The 27707-nt window shown below is 51.0% G+C and overlaps 6 protein-coding genes; 4 read left to right on the forward strand and 2 right to left on the reverse strand.

Moving 5' to 3' along the window:
* Window positions 1–1054: 1054 nt before the first annotated feature.
* CHC_T00003770001 (hypothetical protein) lies at window positions 1055–2213 on the forward strand. XM_005715427.1 is given in 2 exon segments: window positions 1055–2053; window positions 2054–2213. The coding sequence occupies 1 exon segment, from the start codon at window positions 1055–1057 to the stop codon at window positions 2051–2053; it is 999 nt and encodes a 332-aa protein (XP_005715484.1). The 3' UTR covers window positions 2054–2213.
* Window positions 2214–2740: 527 nt separating this feature from the next.
* Window positions 2741–4564, forward strand: CHC_T00003771001 (hypothetical protein). The gene has a single exon (XM_005715428.1). The coding sequence runs from the start codon at window positions 2741–2743 to the stop codon at window positions 4562–4564; it is 1824 nt and encodes a 607-aa protein (XP_005715485.1).
* A 34-nt stretch (window positions 4565–4598) lies between these two features.
* On the reverse strand, window positions 4599–6695 carry CHC_T00008888001 (electron transfer flavoprotein-ubiquinone oxidoreductase). XM_005715429.1 is given in 2 exon segments: window positions 4599–4802; window positions 4803–6695. The coding sequence occupies 1 exon segment, from the start codon at window positions 6693–6695 to the stop codon at window positions 4803–4805; it is 1893 nt and encodes a 630-aa protein (XP_005715486.1). The 3' UTR covers window positions 4599–4802.
* Window positions 6696–11516: 4821 nt separating this feature from the next.
* On the forward strand, window positions 11517–12671 carry CHC_T00003772001 (hypothetical protein). XM_005715430.1 is given in 2 exon segments: window positions 11517–12443; window positions 12444–12671. The coding sequence occupies 1 exon segment, from the start codon at window positions 11517–11519 to the stop codon at window positions 12441–12443; it is 927 nt and encodes a 308-aa protein (XP_005715487.1). The 3' UTR covers window positions 12444–12671.
* Window positions 12672–12750: 79 nt separating this feature from the next.
* On the forward strand, window positions 12751–14331 carry CHC_T00003773001 (hypothetical protein). Its single transcript, XM_005715431.1, has one exon. The coding sequence runs from the start codon at window positions 12751–12753 to the stop codon at window positions 14329–14331; it is 1581 nt and encodes a 526-aa protein (XP_005715488.1).
* Window positions 14332–14725: 394 nt separating this feature from the next.
* CHC_T00010041001 (partial DNA helicase) lies at window positions 14726–16456 on the reverse strand. The gene is made up of 2 exons (XM_005715432.1): window positions 15644–16456; window positions 14726–15445 (listed from the first exon to the last, which is right to left on the reverse strand). Exons 1-2 carry the CDS (start codon window positions 16454–16456, stop codon window positions 14726–14728), a joined length of 1533 nt encoding a protein of 510 aa, XP_005715489.1.
* Window positions 16457–27707: the final 11251 nt, after the last annotated feature.

Consider the following 27707-nt stretch of genomic DNA (forward strand, 5'->3'; position numbering starts at 1 on the left):
GCTTTCACACAACCTTCCGATGACGAAATTAAGGAATTCATAGAGATTGAGAGTGGATTGGAGTGAAATTTTATAGATCCATATTACGTTACTTGTCTGTGAAGAGACGGTGGAAATATTTTCAGCAACATTGCTAGTGAGGCATGCGAAAGATGACTATTGCTCGCTCTTGCAGATGCATGGATGTAATTTTTAAAGCAAGGTTTTGGACTCAACCAGGCGAGGACTGGCTTCGACATTGTTTTTATCCAGAACTGTTCCCGATGACACCTTTGAATACTTGGAGAAAGAATCGATTTTGAGAAATCTAGTCTGTTGCTTTGAAATGTGTTTGGTCAGCATATGAAACACAAATTGGTAGACATGGAGCAATTTCAGATGCTTTGGCGGAATGAAGATTGTGCACTGCCTCGCACAATTCGAGTGAGAGAAACCGAGACCGGATTTGACGAAGCGTCAGTGAAACCAGCTGAGCTGACGTCAGTTGCAACTTCTGTCAACGGAGGGATATTGAACGCCATTGCGACGTGAAATCTCAAGTTGGTTCGCTTTTGGCAACAGCTCACAGGACGCAGAGAAGTCCAGATTGCATCCACCGATCCAGACGGAATCTAGGGGCTGTGTCGGATTCTTGTGAGGAACCAATGGAAACTTTTCTCGTCAACTCTGTCAAGATATTTAGTTTTAATCGAAAAAAAACAAGTTTTTAAAATAATAAAGCTATTTTACTGAAGGAAAGGCATCTGACATATTCGCTTTCAAAACCTTACAAAAGGCATTCGAATCGCCTGCCGATGTTGACTATCTCCTCCTGCACTGTCATTTCTTGTGCAAACTATCCCAGGCCTTGGTTTCCTCCGCAGTTAAAGCAGCCGGATACTGACATTAACCAGCTTACATATCGCAATTGTGCCAAGCTGCCGATATCTCGATTGATCTCTTACCTATCTCTTCGTCGCCTCCTATCTTCCACGCCGTCAGGTCTACACCACACTTTCACATCCCTACCCTCCCATCCACTTCTTCCTCCCCTTCGCCACCCCTTCCCCTCACTATGAATGCTTTTATTCATACCATTCCTGTTACCCGAGCGACGTCGTTCCATCGGTCAGTAGCACCGACCACGACCCGTTGCCGCCCGCAATTGCCATCGCGAAGAGCATACCGCGCCGCCCATCTCTCCCCATCTTGCTTGGCGGCGCCTGCGCCGGGGTCCGCTTCCGCTAACACTTCCTCCGACGTAGAGGCTACCCCGAGCACAGGACATGATTGCCGCATTGAAATCGATGGGCACAAGCTTGCCTATGACTACTTTCCCGGTTCTGGGCCCATAGTTGTGTTTCTCCCCGGCTTCTTCTATTCGCGCTGGAGACAAGCCAAGGCAAATTACTTGGAGATTAGTGCTAAGAGGAAGGGGCAAGGCATTCTGGTCGAAGAGTACTTTGGTATCGGCCGCTCCGAGGGTGACTTTATCAAGAAAGGAACCCTCACCCGATGGATCTCAGACACAGTAAAACTGATAAAGGCAGTAGTGGGCGATGAAAAGGTCGTCATCGCCGGTGCGGGGATCGGTGGTTGGATCATGCTGCACGTGGCGATGCAGCTACCGAAACAGGTTGTCGGGCTAGTCGGTGTCAATGCGAGCGTGGATTTCACGGAGGATTTACTGTGGCCGAGCTTGACGAGCGAACAGAAGCAAGAGATCGAGGTGACGGGCAGTGTGAACCTGCCGTGGGGCTTCCGGTCGTACCCGATCGGCAAGGCCTTGTTGGAGGACGCCAAGCAGTGGCTCGTCATGCGGGGAGAGAAGGGGTCATTGGATGTGACGTGTCCCGTAAGGTTGTTACATGGCATGGCCGATGAGGAGGTGCCGCCGGAGAGGACGCTGCAGCTCTTGGACAAGATTCGATCAAGTGACGTGGTGGCGGAGATGATCAAGTATGCAGATCATGCGCTAGAGGATGATGACGATATGAGGAGGATGTGGGATGCGGTTTGTGACGTGTCGGATAGGTATTACGAATACGACCTTACTTCGCCGAGTAGTGGATAGGATGCAGAGGGGGCGGCTGGTGCTTGAAATGTCATGGGATGGCGTGTTTGGCTTGCTTGGCATGCGCGGCGTTGCGGTGGCTTCATCAGTGATGGTGTGAGTAGTTTCATGTACATGTAAACAACATCAATTCAAGCATCCATGACCGATGCGTAAGGAACAAGCAGGATGTCTCAATTGCATAAACACGAGTGACTTCGTTGACTAATTCGTGCGCATGGAATTGTTGCTAGAAATTGTGGAGCGTTTCTCACATACTGTACAGTTGCTCCTCAGAATCTTGCCCAGATAGGATCAACACTTCATGATGCACCCAGCGATGCTGCTACTGGAAGTACGTCCGGGTAATAGGGCAAGTCGGTCAAAGGGGTTTGCTTCGGGTGAAAAGGCGACGGTGCAAAGCAGAGTTTCGGTCGGGAAAGAAGCTCAGGTCTTCTGCGTGATGCAAAAGAATACTGTACGTAGGCCCGTTTTTCGAAGGGTGATTTATGAAAAACATGTTGTGCAGAAAGGTGATGTACAACAAAACACACGGTCGCATTGCTGGAATGGCAGTCTTGCTTGTGTCTCTTTGCCCCCCCCCCCCCCATCCTCACCCCTGCAATAGCCCTTGACCGGGCACTTCACCTCTCACTCGCCCCACGCCTGCGTCCTATCGCGAACCTTCGGCGGCCGCCACCGCGCGACATGGATCCGATAGCCGCGGTAGCAGCGCACATGCACGATCTCGTCTCCTCGGTCCCCGGGATCAAGGCGCTCCTCCTGGACCAAGAGACGTCCCGGATCATTTCGTTAGCAACGAACCAATCGACCCTTCTCTCGCATTCCGTCCTACTCATCGAAACGCTCAAGCGATCCAAGAAGCCCTCCAACGCGCTTTCTTCCGTCCGCGCAGTAGCCTTTCTGCGGCCCACAGCAGAAAACATCCATCTTCTGCGAGCAGAGCTGCATGCGCCGCGCTTCGCGTCCTACAAACTCTGCTTCACAAACATCTTGCGCCGCTCATTCATCGAAGAGATTGCTGATGCAGACTTATCGGAACGCGTGACAGATGTGAGGGAGCTGTTTGCGGATTTCTATCCGCTGCATCGCACTCTGCTCTCTTTTGCCGTCGTACCGTGCTTGCCAGCCATGGAGGGGACGGGTGCGAACCTGCGCAGTCTAGCGCTGGAGCGTACTGTGGATGGCGTCATTGCGAGCTTGCTAGCGATCAAGAGGCGGCCAAGGGTGAGGTTCCAGAAGGCCTCATCTTTGAGTTGCGCGATCGCGGAGAGAGTTGTCGTACGCATGGAACAAGAGAATGAGTTGTTCCAATTTCGGAAACGCGACAGCGAGCCGCTCTTGATTGTGCTAGATAGAAGGGAGGATCCTGTCACGCCGCTGCTCAATCAGTGGACGTATGAGGCGATGGCGCATGAATTGATCGGAGTGGAATTCAATCGCGTCAGCCTGAAGGACGCGCCCAACGTCCCCGACGATTTTCAAGAGCTTGTTCTCGATCCTGTAGAAGATGAGTTTTTCCGACAGAATCGCTACAAGAACTTTGGCGACCTGGGCGTTAGTCTGAAAAATATGGTGGATCAATTTCGAGTGCAGAGCCAGAGTAGGAGTAACTTGAGCACTATCGAAGACATGATGAAGTTTGTCGGAAACTATCCAGAGTTTCGGAAAACGTCGTCTAACGTGAGCAAGCATGTGGCATTGGCGGGTGAACTATCGCGTTTGGTCGGCGAAATGAATCTTTTGGAAGTGTCGCAACTAGAGCAAGACTTGGCCTGTCGCGAAGCAGAAGCAGACCATCGGAAACGTATCATGGAACTCTTGTCGAAGCCAAATGTGAGCAAATCAGACAAGTTGCGTATAGTGATGCTCTATGGCTTGAGGTATGAGGGCACTAACGACCGCGGGCTGCCACTGATGAAGGACGCGCTCCACAGGATTGGACTGGGATCTGATGGTATACATCTTATTACGGCCGTAAAGGAATATGCGGGAGCAGCCAGGCGATCTTCCGATGTGTTTTCGAATCGTTCTTTTTTCGCCATGGCAAGCAACACGGTTCGTCGAGGAATAGGCGGAGTGGATAACATATATACACAACATGAGCCCCTCCTCGTGTACACGATTGATGACCTTTTACGAGGTAAGCTAAAGGCCATGGAATATCCTCTTACTCGAGCAGAGGATGACCTACAAGGACTGAGCATTTTGGGTCGTAGTGAAACTGGCGCTTCGCCTTTCATCCCCGCCCCTCGAGAGCTTGTAATTGTGATTGCTGGCGGCGTGACATACGAGGAAGCCAAATGCATATCTGCCATCAACAGGGAGAAGAACGCATTCATCCCTCCTGAGGGTTCCACAACAGCGTCAGCAGCGGCAGCAGCTCATCAGCTGAAAGCCCAAATCATTCTCGTTGGGAGCTGTGTACACAATTCCACTTCCTTCGCGGTTGAAATATTGCGCAATGCAACCGGCCAAAAAGTGCCGCACTTCGTGCGCCCAAGACGATAGAGGCTACAGTATTGTTCTTTGTGAACGTAGTTGGTATACATACCGTGCTGTACATATTTATGTAAAATGACTTGACTAATGCCCAAACAACATCAACATGTGTTGCATGCGGAACTGAACTCGTTTGTTAGAGGATTTGTTTTTGACAAGGTTGTGCATATTGTAATGGCAGCGAGAAGAGCATTGTGACGCGGAAATCGAAGTCCAGTTCTGTCACTGCCTATTTCCTTCTACTGCGTCAAGTTACTGTGTATTTTGGGCCACCTCCACCTTGTGGAACTGTCCATTCAATGTTTTGGGAGGGGTCCTTAATGTCGCATGCCTTACAATGCAGACAATTTTGAGCGTTGATTTGCAAAGCCATCTTGCCTGCTTCCTTCTCCACATATTCATACACTTTGGCAGGACAAAATCTACTCTCAGGAGCGTCATACAGCGGGAGGTTGAGCTTCTCCGGAACACTGTCGTCTTTTAGGACAAGATGACAGCGTTCATCATGGTCATGATCCGTGCCGCTCAATGATAGCGAAGTAAGGATATCGAAGGTAACCTTGCCATCCGGCTTTGGATATTCAATCTGTTTTGCTTCCCTCGCTGGTTTAGTCGCCAGATGGTCGGGATGACCATGCGAAATTGTCCAAGGAGAACGCCCACGTGTGACATACGACTCAAGAGCTGCATTCGCAAGGCCCGGTAACAGCCCATACTTGAAGCCGGGGCGGATATTTCTGACCACCGAGAGCTCATCCCAAACCCAAGACTGCCGCAAGCGCTCTTCGTACCCCTGAGCTGAGTCGCGCCCTTCCTTGAGGTTTTCAAACACCGCTTCTGCGGCCAACATACCACTTTTCTGGGCAGTATGGGTGCCCTTGATTTTCGGCACGTTCACGAAACCAGCAGCACACCCGATGAGAGCTCCGCCTTCAAACTCCAGCTTAGGAATGGACTGCAAACCACCCTCATTAAGCGTCCGTGCTCCATATTGCAAGACCTCGCCACCCTCTAGCAAAGGCCTCACGGACGGGTGAGCTTTGTATCTTTGAAATTCTTGAAATGGGGAGAGGTAGGGGTTTTCGTAGTCCAGGGCAACAACAAAGCCTATAGCGACCCTAGATTCTGTCATATGATATAGAAAAGACCCTCCGTATGTCTGTAAATCCATTGGATACCCAATTGAATGTACAATCTTCCCCGGCTCATGCTTGGCAGGGTCGACCTGCCAGACCTCTTTCAGCCCGAGCGCGTATGTTTGATGCTGTTTACCCTCCCTCAAGCCGAAGCGGCTCTCTACCGCTTTTGTCAGCGAGCCCCTCGCGCCCTCGGCCAGCAACGAAACGCGGCCGACGATTTCAATCCCCGGCTGATAATTTTCTTTCTTGGACCCGTCCTTCGCAATGCCGAAATCGTTGGTCGCTACACCCCTAACACTGCCATCCTCCTTGTACAACATCTCGCTTGCCGAAAAGCCAGGATAAACCTCCACGCCGGCTTCCTCCGCCTGCTCGGCGAGCCACCTAGTCATCTCTGACAGACTGATGATATAATTGCCATGATTTTTCATCTGCGGCGGAGTGGGCAACGGAAATTGCCTGTCCTCCGTGAGAAAAACGAAGCGGTCGTTCGCCGCCTGCACGCCAAGCGGGGCGGATTTGCGCCACTGCGGCAGCAGCTCGTCCATGGCGCGCGGCTCGAAGACGTTCCCGGAGAGGACGTGGGCGCCGACCTCGGCGGCCTTTTCCAGCACGCAGACGGAGAGGTCCTCGTCGGCTTGGTCAGCGAGCTGGCGGAGACGGATGGCGGCAGAGAGACCGGCCGGGCCCGCGCCCACGATGACAACGTCGTAGCTTAGCTGCTCGCGCGCCGGGGTGCAGAGACGGCGCGAGGGGAGACGCGTGCGCCGAAGGAGGTGGCGGGTGGCGCGCAGCATGGCAGGGCGTGGATCGGGACTGCGGCTGCAGTTGGGAGGGAGGTCTGAGGGAGGGGAGGGGTGGGCTGGGAGGGCGAGGTTGTGGCATCGAGGGCGGCCGGTTAAACAGCGGGAAGGCGGCGGAGGTCGGGTGACCGGAGATGTGAGATGTTGACTGGGACAAAAAATGGGATCAAAATGATGCGGTGGTTGCTGGGTTGCCATTGCTGGCGAGGCATTCTCTCAGGAAGGCTGTGCTGTACCCTTGAAGGGTACTAGTCGAAGAAATCATAACATGTACAGTAGATTGCACGAAAAGGAGCATCAACGAATCGCGACGTCCTTTCTGTCCTTAATCCCATCATCGATGCGATTGATTATGGCGGGGTTATCTGGTGCTGTGGATTGCATATGTAGACTTCTGGTGCAGTACATTCATACTTCAACCACCTCGTTGGCACTTGAATATTTAGCAAAACAAGCATCTCCTGCTTCTTTCACAACAGCTTCATGTTTCCACGCGTGGAGCGCAATGTGGCATGACGCGAACGGGTTTCCCATCACAAGTCTCGAAACGGGGGAATCTCCGCGCCATTTCAGTTTCATTTGCAGGTCCTACAGGCCCATTTTTTGCAAACAGACCTCTGGCAGTCACGACGTGGATCCCCACGTACGCAACACTGCAGAACGATATGCTTTGCTTAAACAGAGACCGCCTTCCATTGACCAGCCTCTCCAAACGGCACAAGCAACCCCGCTGAGAAAACGAGGTGGGGAAATGCTGCACAATCACATCAAAAGCCGGTGATGAAGCCGGTGATGAAGCCGGTGATGAAGCCGGTGGTGGCGAGTGTGCTCGAATCCAAAAACACAAAATTAATAATGAAAAAGATGCAATCGTTTTTTGTCACTGTGCCTCCAGGGTGTATCATACGTAACCGAATCTGGGAGATACACATCTCTCACCGATTAGATCAAAACCAACTAAAAACGGATATTCCTGTCGATGATACAGTGCTGCCACTCCGGGATGCGGATTCCCATGTAAATTACATGATACTGTACAGCACTGTCTCCAGCAACATTCATAGAATTGATTCCGGTCATCGACTGCCACCAGTCAGATACAGCCCCTGCACCAACTCACACCGGAGCGAGGAGCGACCACCGAAACAATTCTCTGCACTCGCTGGTGCAATGAATGAGACCGCACCAGAGCCTTGTGCGATTGACGCCTCGCTGGACGAGGCGCCGGGCCCATCTCAACAGCAACTTTCCATCCACCTCGCCACAGTCCTCAACCCGACCGCAGTGGAACCACTCGAGCTTTCGAAAATGGCCGACACGCCCGAAGACACGGCCGCAGAAGCCGATGTTCATCCGTATGGCAATCCCCTTCCGCCCGGAAGTGAACAAGCTCCAGCCGCGGCTACCTCTGCTACGCCGACAAGCTACCGACTTCAACGTGTTCCCGACGCACCTCAGTCCTCCACTAGAGCTCCGGAGCCTTCACAGGTAGCTAGAGATAATATTTTTACAGCAACACGCCCCACTGCACCGCATCGTCAAGTCCTGATCAGAGAAGTAATCGATCTCACCGAGTCTCCCAGCAACCACACCCATCCTTCATTAGAATCGCATCAAGTCCAGGAGAGCGCTTCACCTAACATTGTACCCGGCCCGGACCGAAATCATCGGGATGCGGGGCCAATTGTCATCGACGACAGCCCTCTGGAAAAGTCGGAGCCCGTCTTCGTCAACAGAGTTGGACCACCACCGTCCCAGCAAGCAGAATTGAGCCCACTTGCAAAGACTGAGCAAGTGCGTATCCTCCGCCTCGACGAAAAGCCCCCTCCGCTGACATCTCCCTCCAAAAAGATTGGTCAAGTGGATCATTCTGGTCAGCCGCAAGCAGTTGATGGCGCCAGTGATGAAAGACACAGGGGTGAGTCCGACGGTGGACGTCCGCCATGCCCGTCACTATGGAAACATGTGCCTCCAGTCGAGGCTATAGTAGGTTTGCCTCCTGCTCAGAAGGGCGGTCTCGCCGAGGTCGTTCCCTCACTTCATCAGGTGAATGGGAAGGACTCGCCCGTGGCCGTCTGCTCACTTGCACCCGGTGTGCCATCACCGAGCAGAGTAAATCCGTCCGACAACCCGTCGCCCAAACTGACCGTTCGGCAACTCGTGTCTAATTCAGAAGAAGGAAATGGGTGGAAGCGAGGTGCCGCGTCACCCTCATGGGGTTCCCATGACAAGATGCCACAACGCGACGCTTCACAACCTGTATGTGAAGTGAAAGCTTCACCGATTGAGCCAACAAGGGCCTCTTTGGTAAAAGAAGAGCCTTTAAAAATGGCTGAGAAGCAAGCCGATGCAGAAACATTGGGAGAGTGCCAGCCTCTGATGAATGTATGTACCTTTCAACAACTCCAGTCGAGCATGACCTCAATCGGCCACTCTCCTGAATCGAGCTCAACGCCCTCCAAGGAGATAAGACTTAACAGTATCAAAAAAGAGGAGCAAGAGCTGCAATTGCATAGCGTGCGCGATAGTTTGGCTAAGTCCGAAGATGTCATATTTATTGACACACCGATACAGACTTCTGCACCCAGTGTTAAAGCCAAACATCCTGGGGTGGGACACAAACATGGATTACTACCGTCCATTTGTCCAACTCGCCAAGCCGAGGAGCGTTTTGGTATATCGGCAATCAGACTTCAGAATTCAGTTCCAGAATCCTCTGGGCAACACGCGTCCTCAAAGAGGTCAAAAACGGAACCCACTGTGGAAGTGAAGAGGGAAGCTAGCACTTGCGAGCCGACTTTGTCCGTGGCACAAACCGAAAAAGGTGAGAAGCTCCTCGATCACACGGGCGTTATGCATCGGAGTGGCGATGCAAAGAGTGAGATCAAAAATATGGTAAACCCGATGGACGCTGTGGAAGTAGCGAGGGAGACTTGCAAATGGGAGCCCAATCTAGTGGTACCGGGGTCTCATTACGGTGAGATGCACTCCGCTTGCAAGACCCCTCAGCGGGAAGCGAATGAAGTGAATGGTGATGTTGATGGGATCCCTGATACAGCTGCGCCTCGGATCGCGCCCGAATCTCTACATTCGAAGCCGGCATCGCCATCCACTTTGCCAAAGCCTGTATCTGACTGCGTTTCCGCTGAGGAGGAGCGTTGCGATCAGCCCTCGCAGTTATCGAAACAGGGAGAGTATCGCACGGCGGATTCCGGTTGCCCCTCAGAGAAGGAGGGGAGGAAGCGTGTGCCGGGTCCTTTATCTTTGACTGAAGTACTTGTATGTGATATAAGGAGCGAAAAGGCCGCAATTTTGGATCCACCGATGTCGAATAAGCCAACGGCTTGTTCAAAGCGAAAGAGGCCTGACTCGTTGACAGAATTCCCGCATACGTTAAACTTGAAGAGGCGAGCAATGCCGGCATTGTCGAACTTGCGGCCTCAAACCACAGTTTTCGATGCACTGACAAAACATAAGAGACTTACAGTCTCGACTGCGGGACCATCCCAACAAACCCCGACCCGGGCGATATGCAACCCACGAGGTTCTATTTCGGGTATCCTTCCTTTCCATACGCAACGACGCACTGCTCGGGTGTCGACAGTGCTACCCACCGTTGCACCTACGCCTGCTGTGATGCCTTCATCAGTACCATCTCCGACATTATCCGCGTTTCCCGTTCCAATGTCGTCTCCCACTGTTCCTCTCGTGACTGCTGCGGCGATATCTTCATGTCCACTTGTGGCTTCCTCTGTGAGTGTTGATCGGCCTGTGCCATCTGTACCGATGCCGAACATGGGCCAAAACTGTATCGCAGCCCCAGTACCACATGCACCGGGCTTATATACGAGAGCTCCGCCCATCTCTCCATTAGTTGCTCCTGCTTCACGGGGCCCAATCGGTCTCAGTGGCCGAACTTTACATCAGCAAGTACCGGAACTCTCAACTAGTTACCCGCAAATTTCAACGGAATCTCCCCCCAGCCCAGCAACATACCCTTCACAGCCAATTTCACCCACTCACAACGCAATCTTGCAGTTAGGCTCAAATCAAAAGAGAACGCCGCCTCTTTCGTGTGATGAACGCGTGATAACGCAGCAGGACAACCCTGCTGCGGCGAGAGAAGTGCACGGGACTCCTTCAGAACGGGTCAATTCGACTGCAGCCGCGAGCTCTGTGCAACCTGCTCGGATCGAAAGCAGCTACTTGGCATGCCAAGTACAACCAGCTCCACGCGCTGCTTTTCCGAATACATACGGTCTGATAGGCAGAGGGCGAGAACCTGTGCCACAGAGAAGGTGCCACAAGTGTGAAGCCCGTAGCTCCTCGATTTGGCGCACGGGTCCAGACGGTTACCAGACGTTGTGTAACTCCTGCGGTCTCCAATACGAATACCACGACATGGTTGTTTATGCTGACAGTAAGACACATCGAGTATCGGCAGCCCCATTTCCGGGGGCACGTCGATCCCGAGTAATAGGCTTCCGCAGGCGGGGATGCTACACGGACGAACCGTTAGAGATGCATGGGGCATGGATTGGGAGCCGTCGACCTTCTCGTCAGCTGGACAAACCTATTGTGATCCCTTTACATTATCCGGAAGAGCAGGGGGATGATGCCACTGGTACAAACTCTGGCATGGTCATTGGCCTGGCTAACGGTTCAAATGACAAAACTCCTGCGCAAAATCTGAAAGCAAATGATTCTCAACTCCTATCTCCAGTTGGTCAGAGGGCTCGGCCTTGTGTAGACCCCCTCCCTGGTTCAGAGACGGAGTTGGTGCTCGGCCCCGGTCCGTCAAGCGCTTCTGGCAACACAACTTGTCGAATGTCGTCGGATCCAACGCCAAGAACGGAAGCAGAAGGATCTAAAAGAAGTCTGGAAAAGCCGCAAGAGTTGCAAGATGTGGTACCGGACAAAAGTGAAGCGCCTGTCCCGTTTTCTCGTTTTATTCGGAAGCGTTTGAACACAGCAATAGTAGCAGACAGAAACGCTTCAACCACACCATGTCAGTCCGAAATGGACGAAGAGGACGTGGCCATTGATGTTGATGCACTTAGTTCTGATTCGAAGGTCATTGACGTGGATGCAATTGAAAGCGGTACAGTAGACGCTGATGCAATCGACGTAGAAGGTGAAAGTGAAGCAATCACTGCAGATGGATTTGAGCGCATTAGTGAGGGCGAACCATTGAAAAGCAGGCCATTTTTGGGGCGCAGAGGGTACGACTACAGCTTTTGCACCCTTGTCGGTAAACGTCCAACACCTGATGGGGATGAATCTCGAAGAGGTGCTCGGTGTAACAAAAGACAAGCTCTTAGTGGCCGCAATGGCGCCCTGAGTGACAAAGTTGGAAGGAGCGCCGGTGCGGGCATTACTTTGCCGTTCACACCTGTGCCGGAACGGCAAAGAACTGGCTTAAGAGGTGATAAAAGGAACAGCCAACACAAGAGGGACGGTACAAGGGATAGTAGCAGAGCGGTAATGCATGGCAGCAAGGAAGCATTGCGGAAAGTTTCAGATTCTGTGTTTGAAGACGAGGAGGAAGAGCTGGGGTCTCCATGCAGTACAAACAAGGATTGGAACAAGAAGCGCGCAGATGCAAGGAGGCATTTGCCAGACATAGAAAGGGTAGGGTCGCAAAGCAAGAGAAGTGCGGATGAGAGAGCCGATGGGATGTCTAGCTTATATGCGGTCAAAGCTGAGTACAGGCGGGAGATACATCGGTTGACGATCTCCCGGAGCGCTTCCTTCTTAGAATTGCGGAGAAAGATGGAAGAAGTTTTCCAATTAAGCGAGAAGGTTTGCCTTGCATACCGAGATAATGAGGATGACTATATTACGATTTCGACGGAGTCGGATATGCGGGAACTATTTGGACTGGCGGACAAGTACTCTCTGAATCCGATTAGAGTGCGATTGGTCGAAAGGATTGAGAAGCGGTAGAACGAGTTTTCCCTGAACGACAATGGTGACGGAGTTGATGATGGGATGGAATGGAAACATGTTTCGAGGGACTATCCGAGGCGACGTGTCGCGCCCGCATTCGCTGTTACCAAAAGAGCACTCTCAATTTCCCAAACCTCAGCCAACCGGAACGCCGCCCGCCTCCATAGCAAGAACCTTCGGCTCACCCATTATAATTATAAATTATAAATGGTGAAATCTGTCCCGCCCCATCCCCCGCATCCCCCCCATCCCACCTGCCACCTGCTCTCACTTACCTCCACCTCCATCTCACGGAACGGCACCCATGTCCTCCCCCCCAACCTCGCCGGACGGCCTAACCACGGCCCTGGCCATCGAGACCAAGCCATTCCTCACGAATCCCACCCGTCCGCAACACCCCAAGCGCTGTCTGCGCCCCATCTGCCGCGCCACCGAGACGAACCAATGGTGCACGTCGCCTGACGGCCGCAACACACTGTGCCACAGATGCTATGCACTCTACCTCGCCATGAAGCTCCCGCTGTTCCGGCACCCCCTCACCTCGCGTCTCTCCATCCTGCGGTCACCTGACGCCTGCCCCGTCCGCGTCACGGGGTTCGCCGTGCGTCACCGCGCCCGACCCACCGAGTACCGCCGCCCGCGCCGAAACGCCGCAAAGCCATTCGTCGTCCCACTTACTGACTGCCCCCGAGACCGCGAACTGCTCCGCATGACCGACGTCGCGCCCAACGTGGGCCGCCGCGGCCCCGTGCGCACAGCCGCCGTGTACTCTCCAATCAGCAAACGCCCCGCGAGGCACACACGCCCGGGCTCGACCAGGATTTTGCCACGAGCCGCCAAACTCATCCCAGTCCGCAAGTCCTCCCCAGCGGACCCCTTCAATTTCGGCCGGGCGGACACCATTCGACGCGCCGCCAACCTCAACCGAGTCGACAAGTCTGCCACAGCAGACCCTTTCGGTATTGGTCAGTTGGACGACACACCGTCGCCGAACACCGTCTCTAATTCAGACGCTAGCTACGCCCTCTCTGCGTCCAGAGATACGGAGGACAGGGAGCCAGACGTCCAGCTCGTTTCGGAGGACGACGACGACGCACACGACGGCTGGCTTTCCGTCCCGCGCATGCGTCACAGCCGTCCCGCTGTCCGGTTGGTACGCTCACAATTGACCCGCCCGGACGGCCCTTCGCTGCGGAGGGGGGAGTCTGATCGCCATCTCTCGGTTACTAATCGTCTGTTTCGGAGAGCCATCAAGGGCCATTTGCCGGAGAAGGATCCCCCCGCGGCCCACCAGTTGGCCCGCCCACACGATTTCATTCGGAACCAGCCCAGGCCGAAGCGGAAAACGCCGACTAGGGTGTACATGAAGGTTTCGCTATCGGAGCAAATCAGGCGCCAGGAGTCAACGGACCAGTTGCCCGACGACCATTTGAGTCACGAAGAAATGCCGTATGCATCTCGTAAGCAGGCAGCGCGCGGGCACCGGAGTTGTCCGCTGCCCTCCAATCGGAAGTCGAGCAATCTAGTCGCGCAGTCGTTGCCGCCCTTCAAAGGCGGCGCCTCTCGTACAAAAACGCCTGCTGGCTGCGAAAAGGAAAGTGGCGGATCACTGATCGGAGTGAAGGCAGAGTTTAACGGAGATATCCGCCGTTTGCGAATTCTACCGGATGCCTCTCGTGCGTCGTTCATGAGTCAGTTGCAGACGCTTTTCGAGGTTCCGGAAATACTTGTGCTCAAGTATTTGGATGAAGAAGACGATTTTGTCACGGTCGCCAACGAAACGGATATGACAGAGATGATATATATGGTGAGAGAACACAACCTCTCACCGCTCCGGGTGCACTTGCAAGTAGAGCGCACGGAATGTGCCAGAGCGGTTGCGTAAGCAGACCATTTCGCTTCCATGGTATTGTAACTTTTTCGGTACAATATTGCCACTGGAGAAACTCTTTGCTCTGCCAAGTGTTCAATGCTGTACAAGCCTGCGCCCCTCGCTTCAATCACACAATCTTCATGACTTTAAGGCCTATTGCATCGGGTGGACAACTAAATTGTTGCAATTAAAGCATCTTTTCGATTGCTTTCCGCCCTGTAGCACCACCACCATTATTCATAAAGCCATGAAGATATGGATTTGGCGTACTGTGGTTGTTTTAGTTCAGGACAAGTGGGCTCCGTGCGCGCTTTGCGCGCCGAGCCAAGAAAGCGTGGAGGAACACTATTTGGGAAGGGTGGCAATGAAAAGATGTAAAGACAATGGCGTTTACTTTTTTTGGTAACTACTGAAGGACCTCGGGGTACACTATGTTTCGCGTTGTTTCATTGGACTCTCGAGTGAGGACAGTGACGTTCCCTGGGTGAGTAGTCCTTGATAGTGCGACGTAGAGTTGACCGTGCGAGAAGCAGTAATCTCGCAAGTCGAGACCAATGCGGCCACCGAAGGATTGGCCTTGCGCTTTGTTCGTTGTAAGGGCGAAGCACGTGCGAATGGGGAACTGCGTTCGGGTGAAGCCAGGGATGGGAAAGTTGTCGTCTCCTGGTCCGCAGGGCATTCGAGGAAGAAACAGTCTGTTGCCTTGGTGTGACCCGGTGGTAACGCGTAAAAAGAGCAGGTTTTTGGTCATGTTCTCGATGACATATCGCGCGCCGTTGACGTGACCGGTAGCGGGATCGAGATTGCGCAGAAGCATGACGATGAAGCCTTTCTTGAGCTTGAGCTTGTGGTCTGGTAGAGCAGATCCGGCGGTCAAGGTGTTGAGCATTTCTGTGGGATAGATTAGCGCGTTGGTGTCTTCGTTCTCGACCTTGTCTGCGATCAAATAAGTTCGACACGGTCCCGGAATCATGTTGCCGATGACCTCGTTGACTTCGTCGAGCGGCCTGTTCTTTGTGGTGAGTATAACGCGCTTAGTGAGCCAGGCAGGGTCGGCGTGATTGTCTCGAACCCCTTGGAAGACCTTGAGGCATAAATTGCGGATGGTATGCTTGAACGCAACGGACTGTGGTAGTGAGATCCATTCCGGGCGCTGTTCGCCGTTAAGTCTGCCTTCCCCGACGCTGAGGAGGAACTCTGGAAAGTTGAGAGCCTCCACATCTGCTGCAGGGTCCGCTCAGAGAGCAGCAAGGCCCATGTTCTCGGTAAGGCGCAGGAATCGGCACTCTCGATACAGCGGGGAAGCCTTGACGCACGCGCTCACGATTTGACCTCGGGACCCGCCCGGAACGACGGGAAGGATTTGTCTAAAGTCTCCAGCGAGCACGAAGAACTTTCCTCCGAAGGGCCGGTCGGTTTGCATCAAGTCGCGAGGGGAGCGATCTACAGTCTCAATGCAATGTCGATGGCACATGACGATCTCGTCCCATATGATGAGATCGACTTGTTGCAGTGTACGACCAGTGTCGGAGTTTGCGGAGAAGCTGCACGTGCTTTCGGCAGATACAGGAATGGGAACCTTGAACACGGAATGAGCGGTGCCTCCACCGTCGAGCAACACAGCAGCAACAGCAGACGTAGCGACAGCGATGACTTGCTTACGGCGCGTACGAAGGAAGTCTTGAATGGCGCTGAGCACGAATGTTTTGCCTGTTCCGCCAGGAGCATCGAGGAAGAAGAGACGACCACTTCTTGTCGGCATAGAAGGTCCCGCCACGGCGCTTGAGGATCCTTGAAGCAATGCAGAGACGGATACGCCTGGAAGCATGGAGCCCACTATTTCGTCAAAGGCATGGCGTTGATTTGTGTTCAACAGCGGCAACGACGTCTGTAGTCGCTCTTCCCACTGCTGCGCTCTTGCTTCGTGGGTCTCGATCTCGTTTTGCTGTTCCAAAGCGGGAAGGATGTCATCGGGCAGTGGGAGTCCGAAGTTTGCGAGCGTCCAGTCGGAACGCACGGTCAGCAGGGCCTCCTGCACCTCTCGAAGCACGTAAGATGTGGCGTGGTGATCATCGCGAAGCTGCTGTCTTCGAATGGGTTGTCCGCGTGCACGATTGCGAATATCGGTGAGAAACATGCCCAGGTGGTCGTTCCACAGCGAGAGAGGGTCCGAAGGCTGGCAGTGTGCCAGAATCGTAGCAAACAGATGAGAAAGAGGAACGAAGCTTGGCCGGAATGAATCCCTCTTGCAAGGCTCTTCCCGCCGGGGTCGCTAAGTACGCGCGCTCCCTTTTCCCTCAGTGCGGTGGTTAGGTTTCCCAAGCCCTAACGGCACCTACACTGGGTCTTCTTGCAGCCTATATAGTTTGACGGAGGCTGCGTTTGATCTTCGTTGTCGACGTTGAAAACAACGTCAGTCCGACGTCCGCAGATTGCTCTGCGGAGACCGTTGTTCCGAGCCCGATACTACAACACCAAGAAATGGTGCGCTATCGGATTAGGCTTCCTGCACAGCGGCAGACTACCACGCTTTACTAAAAGCAAAGCGCAATAGCACCTAGGGACTATCGGGATGCCGTCCAGCAATCCGGTAAACTTTTCGCGGGGAATGCCGTATTCAACCCACTAATAAGCCGGCATAGAATCACGATCGCTGCCTTGCCCAGATTCTGGTCACCACGCTACCAGGGAGCCGTCACGTGGTGAAAATTTGCTGAAGGTCGTTGAACTCGAAAGCCGGTACTGTGCTGCCGACGTGCCGCTATGTAAAAAACGTTTCTATTCGTGCGCGCTTTCGCCTCACCGCCACTTGTCACCAGGGGCGCCGCCACGTGTCGCCACTTGTCACCGACACGCTACTGTAGTGCCGCATTGGTGTAACAGTTCGAAATTCAAAGTAAAACTAATTTTACCGCCACGTGTCGCCACTTGTCACCGGCACGCTACTGTAGTGCCGCATTGGTGTAACAGTTCGAAATTCAAAGTAAAATTAATTTTACCGCCACGTGTCGCCACTTGTCACGCCACGTGTCCCCGTGGCGGCCTGGCCTGCGAAAAACCGCCACGTGTCGCCACTTGTCACGCCACGTGTCCCCGTGGCGGCCTGGCCTGCGAAAAACCGCCACGTGTCGCCACTTGTCACTCGGGGCGGCCTGGCCGCAGGCCAGGGCGCCCCGCACGTGCCCGCCACTTGTCACCGCGCCGCCGCCCCCGTGCGCCAATGGCAACGCGGGAGCGCAAGGACATACAGACAGACACACAGACACGGATTTTAGTAGTTGTGGACTCATAATCACCGCATCAGGCAGATCGTTGTTTTACCTGCGCTGATAATTACATTGGGAAACACCCAATGCTAGCTGCAATGATCTTATATATATACAGTACCGTTCTCACTGGTCTAATTCTGGAAAAGGGTCAATTCTGGACAATATATTTTTGAGTACCCCGCCTTCGAACCTCTTTATCTCTCTCACACACCCCTCCCCTATCCTTCAATGCCTACCGCCCCTCTCCCAACTCCCCCATGCTTCCGTAGACAGTGCTCCTGATCGGTGGTGCGAACATGCCGAGCTCCATGCGCGCTCAAACTATCGCACATAACAAAAGGATTGCTAAAAGAAAAGATGAGCGTATCAGACGGGAAAAAGCATTACAGCTCCTGCAGCGCGGCATCTCTCCAAGGGAAGTGTCCACCCAAAGTGGTGTCACTCGCACGACAGTGTATAATATTCGAAAGGCTATCATAGATGGGGACACGCAACAGCTCGCAAAACTGCTCGATCCGGAAAAACACTTCGTAGGCCGTCGCACAGTTCTCACAAGTGCTGAGCAGAGTCTTGTCGTTCACAAGACTCTCGAAGCAGCTGAGAAAGGTTTTGCTGTTGACTGTTCTCTAATGAAGAGCATTCAGGGCAAGATAGCGGCAGGAAGAGAAAATGCATTCTCTAACCGCGACCCATCCTCCGACGCCATACGCTCATTCAGATCACGACATAGATAATTGGCCTATAGGGCATCCCAGAACGTTTCCATGACAAGGCTAGCCGCAGAGAATCCAACACATATGGGCAGTCTGAAGGAAGTTATTTTGAAACTTCAGAAAGAGTTCCCAGAGGTCCTCAGAGACCCTCACAAAATATGGAACTGGGATGAAACCGCTGTATGCGGTGAGTACGGTCGTAAAGTCAAGTGCTTCATCTCGTCCAGCAGCAAGCAGGGCGGTGCACGCTTGGGCATTAGGGATCCCGGTAAGCACTTGACGGCAGGACTTGCTGTCGCAGCATGTGGCAACATAGCGCCCCTTTTTGATAGCCTCTGGTAAGAAAGTCATGAAATCATGGCGTAAGCCTCTCGATAGGGAGGACTTCACTAATACGAATGGTGTAGTACACTGGTTGTGCAACGAAAAATGGTTTCCTCATGACGCAGAGCTTGTTGTTACACCACACGGCTCAATCGACAAAGCCGTAATTGTCAAAGCTGTTCATCATATCAATCGACATGCGCGAAAAACAATACCACCCCATGAGCATATCCTTCTCCTATTAGACGGACACAGTTCTAGACAGGGCGATGTATAGCTCGAAGAATGCGAGAAGCTTGGAATTTTGGTGGTCAAGTTGCCTGCTAATACAACCCATCTGTTGCAGCCGTGCGACCAGTCTGTGAATAGAATTTTTCAAAAAACGGTTCGGTCTACACGGGATGAGCTCCTGATGATCAGCCACATGACGTGGGCAAACTCTGCTTTTAAGATAAAGCTCGCTGTGGCGGGTTATCGCGCGTTGACTCCAGAGATTGCCAGGAAGGCATTTTATGAGTCTGGATTATGGCCAGTGGATTTTAGGTTTCTTGACCGAATTGCGCCTCGTCAGGCCAGTGATAACCTCAAAGGACCTTTGTGCAGTAGTGTGAACACACGAAGTAGTCGGGCAGTTCGTGATTCTCATTTGGGAGAGGTTAGAAATGAGTCGCGCGCCTTTCTAGACAGAATTCGACAATTATCAAACGGCCCTGGCTCGGCCAGTAATACACTACCAGAGATACAGGTACGTTTGAACGATGAGTTCAATGTCAAAAGTTTGCTTGATGCGCAGGTCTCTCCACCCAAGCTTGCAAAGACTTCACAACGTGGTCGTAAAGTCAATGCACCCATGGCCGGAGCACAGCGTCTTCAAGCAAGGTCAGAAAAAGGGACCCCAAAGCGAAGACTTTAGAGTGTCTTCAATTCTGAAAACGCCATTGAACAGAGCACCCCGATACCTATCACAGAGACCACATTTGAAGGGAACAAAGAAACCGTTGTCCAGGTGAGGACGGTGTTTTCGCGCAAAGGCTGATTGACTTAAAGGGAGACGTTCTGGATGATATTCCAATTGCGTCATGGCGCCCAAGTCCGAAGAAGTGGCAATATCGGCGGGCAAGGGTGTGTTGAAGACGAGAGAACGGAAGTGGCAGCCTCAGGCCTCGTCGGTTTGTCTCACTATCGATAAGAGTGCTCAACTCCCTGTCCAGAATTGACCCCTTTTCCCATTTTCCGTCTGTTGACGAGCTCAGGAATGGCAAAAAAAACCTTGGTCTGACTGGTAAAAACGTTGATTTTTGCATTTCTGGAAAGTGTCCAGAATTAAACCAATGAGAACGGTACAGTATATATACGGAAGGGGAGGAACCTGTGATCCGAAAGCTGTCGGTTGTTTCACGAGATGCGTTTCAGGGCAATTCAATGCGTGCGGTGTTTTGCGTCGCCAAGCACTGTCCCTGTTCCCAAATAACCCTCCGAATGGCGTGTGATCTTCACCAATCGTTACGTAGGCATGAGTTGTGGAGCACTTTCAAGGCACGAACTAATAGCCTGGCAGGATGACAAACTCGGAATAGCCAAGATCTTTCGCTAGCTAAGCCACACAGATTAAGTACTAATAAATACGACGACATTGGCAACGTGCTTTATAATAGTGTATAGCCAAACTGTGCTTCTTCGTGTAACTGTTTTCGCGCCTCCATATTTCCTTGGTGTCGTTTCATAGCACTGTAACATGGTCGTCTCTTGTCCTCCAGTTTCGCAATTCTCTTTTGTTTGTCTCAATATTCTGCACGTCTATCGCTGTGTTAATGGCCTTCTGAAAAGATACTGATATCGTCAAAAGGTTTTTGCGAATTTAGAGTTGGACAGCGGCTCTTGAATACAATTGCTGGTGCAAAGGAATTTTAAGGTTTCGCTCTGGCAGCGACGAAGATTTGCTACAGTATCGTTCTGGCGAATTCATCTGAAGAGTCTGAAGGGAGGTATTATCTTTACTGCTACTGAAGGTCGTTTGGAATGAAGAAGCGACCAGCCTGGAACACCACAGAGCAGAGTGAATATTGTGGTTCCGTGAACTCCGATACCCCCCGATCCCCGAAGGAGCGGGTGGCCGTCGGAGACTTTATTGCGTCGCGACTACTTGGTCTTCCGGCTACATATTGACTATTATAAAAAATACTTAGACAGCGCAGAAGGGGTAGTTTTTCAAGAATAGCTAATTGCACTTCGAAAAAATCCATATGCGCAAAGACGCGGCACTTCGCCAAACAGAACGGAATTATGAAACAGTAAAGCCTTTTTCGATATGATATCTTTTTACGCAGATACGTCCTTACAAAGACACCGCCTAATACATACTAGGCCTTTTCGACAAATACGTGCATACTGTAGAGATAATGATCGAATCACTATGAATCCTTGCCATCACGAAACAAACCTTCTCTTTGCGTAAAGACTGAGATGTTGCGCAAAAGAGTACCCGTTATCATAAATCATATCGAAATGCAGATATTCAATTTTTTTACTGAACCCCGCCCTTTTGCGTATGACAGCGACAACAACAATCAAGATACATACAGTACTCAATTCACATAGCAATTACACACCTATCGAGCAAACACTCACCAGCACCCTGCTCAACTGCCTTCCGTTTCACAGTTCCTCTCTTCAATATGCCGAGATCCCCCATCCGTTCAGGGGCTCGTGTTACTTCTGCAAATGATGCTTTCGCAGAGAACATTGACGCAAACAATGCCTTGAGGCTACTCGCCGACGCCGCCGTTGAGCGCGAGGCAATCATAGATGAATATGGCATCGACGCCCTAAAAGAAGACTCAGACGAGGAATGTGCCTCCAGCTCCCCTGTGTTTGATTAATTTTACAGCACAGGAGGTTCTGAGGCAGCCATCCAAATGACAAATTTTGATGTAAATGAATTTGGTAAACTGTGGCTTCTGCTACAAGATTATGTTACAAAGTCTTGGAACGTCGGTCGAGGACGGAAGTCAAAATTTAGTGACAAAGATGTGTTGATGTTCGTGCTAACAGCACTCATGCACGGCGGACAGTGGGACTACCTAGGAAGGCTCTTCGGAATAAGCGGTCCCACATTCGAGCGCACCGTTATGAAATTTATCGACGTCGTTAACGAGGAACTTTATGAAGCTCTGTTTCTAAATCTGGGCGAATCCTGGACTATGAAGAGGATGATTGAAAGGCAGCAAACATTCAAGACGTTTAAATTTTGCCGCTATGCCACTGACGTCACTTTTCAGCAAGCGTATAGTCCAAGTGGAACTATGGAGGAAGGTAAAAGGTATTTCAGCGGTAAACATAAGCTTTATGGTTACAAGGTGGAGGTAGCGGTTCTGCCAAACGGTCAGGCAATTGGATGTTCCGATCATTATCCAGGATCAGTGGCTGACATTGATATTATGAGAAAGATGGAGGAGTTTCATACCGACGCTATGAGCAAGAAAGACGGAGAACTGGACATTGCTGATGTTGGAATTCTGTGTGACAAGTATGATAATAGCTGGGGTCTACTGGCTGACAAAGGCTATCAAGGATCAGGTGAATTTTTACGGTCCGTTATTCCGAGACGCAAGTCAATTAATGGACACTTGTCGTTACATGATGAGGCGCAAAACAAGAAGATTTCTTCAGATCGCATTATTGTGGAGAATTTTTTCGGGAGACTTTGCACAAATTGGAATATCCTATCAAGCAAGTACAGGTGGGCGGAAAAGAGCTATGATAAGATTTTTGGGATGTGTATCAGTCTTACAAATCTTCATGTCAAGTGGCATCCGCTGCGGGCTGCTGATTTGGACCGTCATAACCAGATCAAACCCCGACAGTATGCGATTGGGGAGGAGACTGTCATGAAAAGGAGGCGTGCGCAGGAGAAATGTCGTGCGAAGCGCCGCCGCCGTCTTGGTCTAGAGCTGTATGCTCTTGATAGGGACAGCGATCGTTATGATTCCGTGCTACAGTAGGATATGAGTATTCGTGCAGTATTACTGTAATCAACAAGTACAAAAGGGGTACACACCCTCTCATAACAAGTGCTGAATAAATTCCAAATTTCTTCATACGTGTGTAGGAATCTGCCGTTTTCGGTAATGACTGAGTCTTTGTGCTTTTTGTCAGTCTTTGCGCACGAAGGTCGCATTTGCCGAGAATATCTACTGTAGCCCCGTCGGCATGACCTTCACCTCAATCCTCATCCTCGGCCCCAACCTCCTTCCTCCTTTTTCCCCCCTATCATCTTTTGTCAGCGACCATGGGGCGTGACATCTCGTCCCCCTCCCAATCCCCGCTCCCAATCCCATTCCCACCCCTCCCACCTCTCGTCCCCTCTCGTTCATTCCGAAAGTCAGCGCACACTGCATCCCCCTTCACATCTTCTCACCCCTCCCACCATACCATGCCTTGTACAAACTCCTGCGTAGCAATCCTTCCCTCCCGCCAACCTTCCTTCCCCCATCCCCTTTGTCTATTCCTCCTCCTACTCTCCCTCCGCACGCCCGTCCTTTCCCTCTCGCCTTGCGTCATGAAGCGAGGCTTCCACCTCTGCGAGCTACCATACGATCTGACGGCCTCCCCGTACGACTACGGGCACCCGGTCGACCTCAACCTCTCGCGCCAGAGCTTCGACGCGCGCCAGGTCCCCCCCTCGGCCTCTGTCCCCCCGGAGGACAACCCCAGTAGTCGTGCATGGTCAATTGTGTCACCGTAGCTGGGCTCTTGGTCCTTCTCTTTACTGGTAACGCTGTTTCCCCTTCTGGCACATGTTCCATCATTCTTCTCTACAGTCTACCTCTTTTCGGTCCTCTTCTTAACGTGTTTCGTTGAATATTTCCTCAGCTCTATCAAACTGCCTCATATCCTACAAAGTCTTCGTCTTCAACTTCCACATCCCATCCAACTATAAAAACCCACCTCTCCCACCGCCTACCGTTCTCCCTTCTCAACTCCATCACCTCATCTGCAAGCACGCCTGCCTCGCACTCTCAGCCCCAACTAACACACACAAACCTCGAACTACAAAAATGTCTCCATCCGCAGCCCTCGCCGTGTTTACCCTCTTCGACCTAGCCAAACTCTCAGCAGCCTCCTTCTTCATCCCCTCGCTGCGCACAAAAACCACGACCGGTGTCCGTGCTGGCTATATAAAATATAGAATTTACACCGACCTCTCACGTTCTGGTTTATCACATCAGTTATACCCCGGCTCTATAGTGCTCGCCTCACCAGAACTATCTTCCCCACGATTAAATTGACGTGCAACACGCTGCTTGCGGCGTGCTCGATACCGCTGCTGTACCATTTTTCGTTTCTTCGCAGTGCTCTCACCGATTTCATACTGCCTATTGCAAAGCTTAGTGTAAAAAATACCATCGCCTTCACGCAATGGGTGCCATCCAATATGATAGTTGGTAAGTGCAACAGTAAACTGAAATATAGAATCATAGCACGACTCGGACCACCTGAACTTTGAACCGATAATAGTCCAAAGCGTACACTGCCGTCCAAAATAATTTTCCACTATCACGAGATCGGATGCCAACTCAGCGTTACTACGCTCTTCATCTAATGTCAAACGCCCATGCGGTGGTCTCTTCTTAGGATATAGAACACGTAGATTGTCTGCAGCGCCCTGATAACCCTTATCAGTTAGAATTGCCCAATTAAGAGGATACAACGTCCTCATGGGCCCATGATCAGGGGCACTGCAGTCCTGCCCCCGCTTCTTGGTGGTGTCGCCGTGAAACCCATCCATCTTGCGGAACATCGTAATGTCCGATACGGAACCAGGATCATGAACGGAACACGCCAAGGCGATACCGTTAGGCAAAACCGAAACTTCTGTCTTGTACCCATACATTTTGTGCTTATTGCTGAAATACTTCTTCGATTCTTGATGCGTCCCGGTGGGACGATTAGCTTGTTGGAAGGTCAAGTCCGTTTTCGAAAAGGGCGGGTGATTTTTAATTAGGCAAGGCGGCAAAAGTAAAACCCTGGTCTTTACATATTTACCAACGTGGCAGAAAATTACTGTATCTTGTACACGGAGATTCGATCCTCCGTACAGTGTCAATATCACACTCCGTTCTGAACAATATCCTCATTTATTGAATCACTACAAATTACGGCACATGTAATTCACATTGTACTTTGTATTATCAGAAATATACAGCCTCTGCGAAGTTGGTCTACTGTATGCCCTATTGGCTATGTCTTATTGCTGTGGTGTGCCGTACTGTCGTCTAGATGTAACCGTTGTCAATCGAATCACCAATTTTTCCGTTACACCGGCACGACCTCCGCAAATTTAATTAAAACATATGAAAATATTGACGGTGTCTGCTCATTCAAATTTCCTTTGCATCTGCAAAGAGCCCGAAGAGCATACGTAGCCACTGTTTCCACCAACCAGCGAACAATGAGAAGGGCTGAACCTTTTTCTAAGAGCACCCCTAGTGGTTGAGTAAATGAGTAAATTTTTGATTTTTGGAGATAGATTTAGTCACGAGCAACTCTAGTGTCTAGGTGACAAATGACCTCATATGAGGCCAGTTTTTAGGCGGGTTTTTGCAATTCGAATAATTGTAGAAATTTATCGCTACTGTAGTGAAAAGCTTACGACTAGAGTACTAAACGTTGGCAAACCAGAAAACATTCAATTCCGTATCTCAGTCTTCCCTAATCAACACTTTCGTCCTCCTCTTCCCTAAATTTCTTCAAAATGGTGAGCGTCAATGATCCTCGAATTATTGCAGGTAACCGCGTCCACACTCGTGCAAGACTGCTCACAGCTCAGAGTAAATGTCGTCGCATGTATGGAGCCGCCTGGAAGATCAAGTTGGTCACGGGAACTGTCATTGGCATGAAAACTGACAAAGTGAAGGGTCGCAGTGTCACTTCAGTCAGGTCTAAATGAGAATTATCAGATGGCGTCAAGGAAGTCACGCTTCGCATAGCTAACATCAAGGCTGGTGAAGTGATGGACGTGATCGATGACGGTCCTGAAGATCATATCCATCAAGAAACTGAACATTATGCGCGACCGGAGCCTACAGAGGACCGCGTGACGCCACTGGAAGGAGCACTCAGCCCGACTACGAGGATCTCCGAGAGTGACGAAATGGATTCCCAAGATGGCCTCATGAATGTCCACGGCCGAGCCTGGAAGCGTGAGGAAGTCACGATGCATTTAAATGGTATGATACCGCCGAGAAGATGGAAGGTGATTGGACCGATTGATGATATTATATCCCGTGGTCACAGTCCATCTCAAATGCATCCCATGGACTACTTCATGTAGATGTTCCCACAGGAGCACTTGGCATTAATGGTTTCCTACACCAACGATACAATGGAATCAAGGGGACTTCGCTTGACTACAAGAGGTGAAATTTTGAAGTTTTTCGGGGTGCTAATCCTTATCACTCGGATTGAATTCAGCACCAGAAGGTCTCTTTGGGGCTCACAGGAAACCAGCAAATATCTCCCGCAACCTCAATTCGGAAACATTATCTCCCGCAGAAGATTCGAGGAGCTTCGTCAGAATGTCACGTTCAGCTTTCCAGCTGACGCAAATGACAGATGGGGTATGATCAGGGACTTCATGGTCGCAATCAATGATCACAGAGCACCTCATGTGATTCCATCACAGAACATCTGCGTTGATGAGAGTATGTCACACTGGTATGGACTTGGAGGAGATTGGATTGAAACCGGTCTTCCTCATTATGTTGCCATGTACCGAAAACCCGAGAATTGCTGTGAGTTGAAGACTGCTGCATGTGGAAAAAGTGGAATCATAATAAAAATTGAGAACGTCGTCTCAGCTGAGGAGACTTCTTTAAAGGATTTTTAAAGTGACCATTTACACGGAACCGCAGTGACTTTGAGGTTGTTACGGCCATGGTTTCACACCAGTCGTGTTGTCTGCGCGGATTCGTACTTTGCTTCTGTCCACACGGCTGAATCACTTTATGAGAAAGGTCTTAGATTCACAGGTGTGGTGAAGACATCTACCAAGAAATATCCGATGAAATATCTATCTCATCTAGAGATTGCTGAAAAGGGAGAGCACGTCACACTAGTTTCGAAACCGGTGGCCGGGCCTCACCTTATGGCAGTGATGTGGGTAGACCGAGACCGCAGATACTTTATTAGTTCTGTCGGAACATCCAACGAAGGAACTCCAATCTACCGCGAGAGATGGCGTACACGTCATGCCGTGACAAGAAAAGAGGAATTGTCTATCCGTATTCCCTCGGTCTGCGAGCAGTACTATGAAACTTGCTCTCAGATTGACCGCCACAACAAATCTCGTCATGATGATCTCGGCTTGGAAAAGAAGTTCGAAGTCAAGGAGTGGTCTATGCGTGTCAACACTTCTTTATTGGCCATTCGCATTGTGGATGCATGGAAACTGTATGCAGGTGCAAAAGGAGATGGTTCTGAGATGTCTCCAAATCAGTTTTATTGTGAGCTTGCTGACCAGTTGATTGATAACAAATATGATCGTATATCGTTACGTCAGCGAGAATCAGACAGTGCTGTTGAAGATGAAGATGTTGGGTTTGGCAGTGGAATTGGTACTCACCTAACTCCAACCACTCGCAAGCGTAAAAGCGCATCCGGCGAGGAGAGTTGTGCTCTTTATCAATCCAGATGCAATATTTGCAAAGCTACAAAAAAGTCAAAGTTTATTTGCTCAGCCTGCAAGGTATATTTTGACAAAGAAGTATACCTTTGTCATCACCAGACTGGGCGTGACTGTTTTAAGAAAAAGGTCGACGAACGACACGATCTTACTTACAAAGGTAAGTACTACTAGTGCTTAAGGCGTTCTCGGCCATTAAAACTGACTAAATTGGTCAGCATTTGAGTAAAATAGAGCAAAAAGAGATAAAAACTCCTTTTACCCCCTATGGTTCTATCCTGCCATAGATTTGACCTTATATGAAACAAATTGCAGGTCTTCTAGACACTAGTGGTGTGAGTATCTCTAAAAAATTTATAAATTTTTTAGAGATACTCACACCACTTGTATACAATTTTG

This window comes from Chondrus crispus, genomic scaffold (genome assembly GCF_000350225.1).
Source record: "Chondrus crispus Stackhouse genomic scaffold, scaffold_20, whole genome shotgun sequence".
Lineage (NCBI taxonomy): Eukaryota > Rhodophyta > Florideophyceae > Gigartinales > Gigartinaceae > Chondrus > Chondrus crispus.